Consider the following 5,899-nt stretch of genomic DNA (forward strand, 5'->3'; position numbering starts at 1 on the left):
GTGTGACACTCGCGACTGCAGAATCACTGCTCAACACAGTGCTGACTACAGTCTGTTTAAAGTAATATTAGTGGCTCTCTACACAGAGTTTTTTTCAATTGCTTACTCACATTTTCAGAACTTTGCCTCTTTTTTTCACAACTTTACACACAAATCCAAGAACTGCACACAAAATGTAAAATGCCTCACATCTCTTGCAAAATGAAGCACTGCATTCAAAATATCACAAACGCACCTTTAAAGCAAACATTTGTAAACACCTTTGCCATAATATTAATTCCTGTTAGATTTTTGTGTTGCAATCTCTGAATTAGAGGTTAAATCTGTGTTTGTCCAGGTTTGCTGCTCGTCTCATCCTGAGTGTTTCTCAATACAAGGCGGCGGTGGATGGGTAAATCAGCATCCTAATTCAGATGAACTAGTTTAGTCTTTGTCAGTAACACATGAGCACCGTGTGTGTGTTGTAGGCAGACTCTGCTGCTGGATGTGGCTCGTGGTCAGAAGGTCGACTCGCCGCTCTGTATGGATCAGTACAAGCGTCTGTTCAGTTCTTACAGATGGGCCGGACTCGAGCAGGACACACTCATCACAGCAGACAGCGTGTCTGATGTGGGACACGTCATTGTGGCCTGTAAAAATCAGGTGTGTGCTTTTGTTGTGTTACACCAGGGTGCTGCTGAATGAGTTTCTCATGTTTGGTGAAATGATCGATCTTTGATAAATGTTAGTCGAGAAAATGCCGCATTTAGTTCTGATTCTACAGAATCCAACTTTACAATCGGCTCACTGAAGAATATCTGCGGTCACCTTAATCTGATCCAGCTAATCAGGGTCGAGTCAATGCTCGAGAGGCTCTTAAATTAACTGCAGCTCCTGTGGCTCCATCGAAAGACGCTCTTCACCGCTTTTCTCTCCTGCAGAGTGCTGCGGTCTCAAGGGCCGTTTACCTGGAAATGGCTCGGGAAGCGTCTCTAATGAGGTCCGGTCTGATAACTCAATAACCCAATCAGAGCCGCAGAGCCGCGGGGAGCCCCTGACACCGGCGCTGTTTGAGATCCACCTGCTGTCCACAAAAAAACGATGAACAAACAATCAACCAATGCTAGCTGCTAGCCAATATTAGATCCAATAAAAATACTTCTAATCATGTCTTCATTTGTATGTGCTGCATCCTGGTGAATAAAAAACCTTCTGTGATTTCACTATTCCTTGTTCCTTCCCTGTTCTAGATTGTTCTATTCTGAATGATGTCTGAAACCCTTCTTGTGGTTATTGCCTACTTTAGATGAATCGCTTGTCGTATTCTTCATTCCTCCAGTCGCTTTGGATAAAAGTGTCTGCTAAATGAATAGATGTAAATGTTACATATATGTGGAGCTGATATCTTATGTCACTAAAAGCTCAAAACATCTGATTCACTTTCTCAGTTCTTTGTGCTGAATCTGATGGAAGGAAGCTGTAAACTGAATGAGGCAGATGTTCAGGCTCAGCTGGAGTGGATCTATGAGCAGACGCTGAGCACTGAGCAGAAGCAGCCGGACGTGGGACTGCTGACCACCGAGGGCCGGACGGACTGGGCCCAGGCCAGAGACCAGCTGATCAAAGGTCCACACAACACCCACACGGACATGGTGCTAATAGCTAGAGAGACAGACAGATAAAACACTCAGGTTATTTCCATTGCTCAGTGCCAGATTTCACCGTTATCCAGAAGTGAAATCACTTTCCCATGATGCTGTGTGTGACAGAGATGCATTTTAATGTGTGAAAAATCTGTGGAGCAGATCCAGTGAACAGAAAGTCTCTGGAGCTGATGGAGCGCTGCGTGTGCGTCGTCTGTCTGGACGATCCTTCGGGACTCGAACCCAGCAACACCAACAGAGCTGCCCTGGTGCTCCACGGAGGAGGACGCGATAAAAATGGGTCGAACCGCTGGTACGACAAACCTCTGCAGGTAAAAGTGTTCAGATGCTCAGATGTGTTCTGATGTTAGATTCATGAAACTCTGTGAACTTGGTGGAATGGCCAGCAGGAGTCTTTGGGAAACTTTTGCTTGTTTTGTCATTCTGTTCAGAGCAGGAATGACACACTGCAGACGAGGGCTGTAATGGTGCACAAACATGATGGTTCGGTACATACCTCTAACATCACGATTCGGTATGGTTTTGGTACAGCAGGGGAAAAACAAAACAAAATCACTTTTTTATAAGTTAAACAGTGGTTTACTGAACTAATTGCTCTTGCTTTCAATTTAAGATAATTAACATTTTCTTAGGGATAAAAATCTACCTCAGCTTCTGCTCTAAACAAGGGAGTCCTTTCACATTATCTAGGTTGCAATTAACCACAGAGCCCAAACTTAAATTTAAATACTATTTATTATTAATATAAAAATCAACGCTCAACTTAAAAAACAAATTCAAACGTGTGAATTGCGCATAATGTAGTTTTTAAATTAAATTCTAAATTACAAAATTTCTATTTGTTGTTGAAATATAATCATTTACACCGTGCTGTCATAAGTTGTTTCAAAACATATTAAATAATTAAGACACCACTAACAGGTAAAGTACTATATAATGAATGACTGATTTAGCAATTTCATGAGGCATTAGATGTTCATTCATGTTTATTTCACGTTAAAACTAGTGATGATCGTGCTGCCGTTTTAACTGAGGCATTTATACAGCAATCTGTCACACCACATCAAAGAGCACCAAAACAGCATTTATTGTATAAATTTCCTAAAAAAAAAATAAAATGGAATGATTTGTTCGGTACACATGCATACTGAACCACAAGACCCATACGGAAAATGTTGGGTACTCATGCAAGTACGGATACACCCCTACTGCAGACACACTCTGATGAGCAGTAAACCAGAGTGTGCTGATGTCATGGATGTGTTTGTGTGTTTCAGTTTGTGATCGGTGCAGACGGTGTTTGTGGGGTCGTGTGTGAGCACTCACCGTTCGAGGGCATCGTTCTGGTGCAGTGCACTGAACACCTGCTGAAGAACATGTGCGTATCAACACAGACCAGCCAAGCTAACTAATGGCCGAAGTTACTTTCTGAAGCTCTGGACAAATGTGAGAGTCTGTGAAATGATGCTATAATACCTGAAGCTGAATGAAGGTCTCTTCGCTGCAGACACTCCTGGAAGCAGAGCTCCGGTCGGAGCGCGTCTGAACTTCCTCATCCACCCAGATTACTGTGGAAATGTTCCGCTCGGATTCATGACATGCTGTCCTTTGCTGCGGATCACCTGCAGAGGTGAATCAAACTCTTCCAGTGGCGATCTAGCAACAGTTAATTATCAACAGCAACTTTTCAGTTTCTTTTTTTTGTTAGAAAGCTTGATCCGCCGTGGTTTAATTGATGCTCTGAATGCTCTTCTCTCTCTAGACTCGTGAGGAATCTCGACCTGAATGTTTTCATGTTTGCGGTTTATGGGAAGGAGTTCATCAAGCAGCAGAAGATGAGTCCAGACGCGTTCATACAGCTGGCTCTGCAGCTGGCCTTCTACAGGTGAGGAGCAACTGATTTCTCCTTCTCAGAGCCGGACTGTACGTCGTTCGCTGTTTCTGCAGGTGTCACAGAAGACTCGTGTCCACCTACGAGAGTGCTTCTCTCCGTCGCTTCCGGCAGGGACGTGTGGACAACATCCGCTCCAGCACTCCTGAGGCACTGGCGTTCGTGAAGGCCATGACAGACGGAGGAACATCCGCTCAGGTTTCACGTTTTTCCATCTCTGCCATAATCACAGAATATCTAGCGTTAATCTCAGGTCTTCATTCCAGGACTCAGAGAAGATTGAGAAGCTGCGAGCAGCTGTAGATGCTCAGAGAAAAATCACAGTTCTGGTGAGAGAATACAGACGGCTGACATCGTGCTGATGTTTTTGTGTGTGTGCTGACCAGCTGTTTGACCGTCTGCAGGCCATCACGGGGATGGGGACAGACAATCACTTACTAGGACTTCGTGAAATTGCCAAGGAGATGAAAATGGAAATACCAGACATTTTCTCTGATGAAACGTATCATATCAGTAACCACTTCATCCTGTCAACCAGTCAGGTAAGAGCAGCATACTGCATAAACACAATACAGTTTTATAATTAGAGTGACGTGATGTGTACGTATGGTCTCCCATACTCCAAATTTGTGCTTTGAATTTCACTCATTAACCGTAGTTAAAATGGTCTTTGTCCTCTAACTGTACCATAGGGAAATATATGAGGTGAGAATGCAGTCATTGAGTCTTCCAGATCATATTTCACTCTTCACACACCATTGTTTTATTCCCTATTATTTTAGAATTATTCTAAAGTCACTTCTGCAGATAGTGGCAGCAGGGATTGGTTTAAATGGTTTGATCAGTCTGTTCATAATGGAGAGATGATGTACAGTATGTTTGATGTTCCTCCATGAGTTCCCACCACAGAGGAGATGTTCTGCTGCTATGGTCCGGTTGTTCCTGACGGTTACGGTGTGTGTTATAACCCGCAGCCTGCTCACGTGCTGTTCTGTGTGTCCAGCTTCAGAGAGAGTAAGGAGACATGTTCAGGGCTGTTTGTGAAAGCACTGGACAAGGGACTGCAGGACATGAGGATCCTGTGCACTAAACACACCGATCACAGGAACATGCCAAAATAACAGCATCACACTTTGATATTTTCATATCAACAATAACCAGACCTGTAAACGGCTTTTAGAATAGAAAATGTATGTGTCCCTTACATACATACTGTAGACTATATACTGGCATGTATTTATACACACATATATATATATATATACATTGTATATATGTAGTCTATAAAAGCACACTTTAAGTAAAAGTAATATTGCTAAAATCTCCACAACTAGTCAAACACACTCATGTAAATATACATATACTTTACATAGTACAATAAATTATGCATTTAAAGAGATTAACCTTAAAGCAACTGCATATGAATGTGAATATCTGTGTGAAAGCACAGACTGTGTGTAGAAATACTTGTTTAGATGCACTGTGCTTATTAGAGTGGATATGTATTTTGTATGCTCAAACATCATAAACATAGGGATTTTAAATCTATACTTTGAAATGTGCAATAAATTCAGTTAAAGTGCAATAAGTTAAAGGCTGTGATGTAGATATTTGCACGAGAGACATATGCACTAATAATAATCATCAATATGAACTCCTGACTCACAGGAACAGATGTATGTGAATAAATACTGGCTTGGTTTTTGTTTAACTTGTTTGTTATTTATAGCATGTAATGATCTCTGCTGTATTCACTTTTTACTGTCTCATGATTATCTTCATGCTTGCTCATTAAATGTATTTTGTAAGTTCTGTGCATTTTACTCATGTATAATTTATTTGTTTGCCATGTTACTTTATGTTAATGTGTTGTGTCAGTAAATTATGTTGTATGAAATATGTATAAATCAAAAATAAATAAATTATAAGTAAATAAACTGGATTTTATTGCATTACTGATAAAGGCCTAAATGAGAGCCAAACAGAGTGAGCCAGTGAATGCTCACAGAATGAAGAAAGAAAACACGCAGGTTTGGTTTCCATGGTTTACAGGGACTCACACATATACACACACGCACACACACACACACACACACACACACACACACACACACATGCGCATGCGCACACACACACACACACACACACACACACACACACACTCACACTCACACACACACACACACACACACACACACACACACACACACACACTCACACACACACACACACACACACACACATACACACGCATGCATGCACACACACACACACACACACACACACACCCACACTCACACTCACACACACACACACACACACACACACACACACACACACACACACACACACACACACACACACA

General features: G+C 41.9%; 1 protein-coding gene across 1 annotated transcript; it reads left to right on the forward strand.

Moving 5' to 3' along the window:
• Nucleotides 1–1,353: 1,353 nt before the first annotated feature.
• On the forward strand, nucleotides 1,354–4,552 carry LOC109073168 (choline O-acetyltransferase-like). Its single transcript, XM_042755349.1, has 9 exons — nucleotides 1,354–1,605; nucleotides 1,785–1,954; nucleotides 2,921–3,021; nucleotides 3,151–3,273; nucleotides 3,406–3,528; nucleotides 3,591–3,732; nucleotides 3,801–3,863; nucleotides 3,939–4,076; nucleotides 4,538–4,552. Exons 1-9 carry the CDS (start codon nucleotides 1,446–1,448, stop codon nucleotides 4,550–4,552), a joined length of 1,035 nt encoding a protein of 344 aa, XP_042611283.1. The 5' UTR covers nucleotides 1,354–1,445.
• The last annotated feature ends 1,347 nt before the right edge of the window (nucleotides 4,553–5,899 follow it).

This window comes from Cyprinus carpio, unplaced genomic scaffold (genome assembly GCF_018340385.1).
Source record: "Cyprinus carpio isolate SPL01 unplaced genomic scaffold, ASM1834038v1 S000006674, whole genome shotgun sequence".
Lineage (NCBI taxonomy): Eukaryota > Metazoa > Chordata > Actinopteri > Cypriniformes > Cyprinidae > Cyprinus > Cyprinus carpio.

Bases quoted from the DNA above. Each gene is read 5' to 3' on its own strand.
- LOC109073168 (XM_042755349.1), top strand. From the start codon at position 1,446: ATGGAAGGAAGCTGTAAACTGAATGAGGCAGATGTTCAGGCTCAGCTG. The intron at 3,022-3,150 runs GTGCGTATCAAC...TCTTCGCTGCAG, and splicing joins GAACACCTGCTGAAGAACAT to ACACTCCTGGAAGCAGAGCT. The intron at 3,529-3,590 runs GTGAGGAGCAAC...CTGTTTCTGCAG, and splicing joins CTGCAGCTGGCCTTCTACAG to GTGTCACAGAAGACTCGTGT.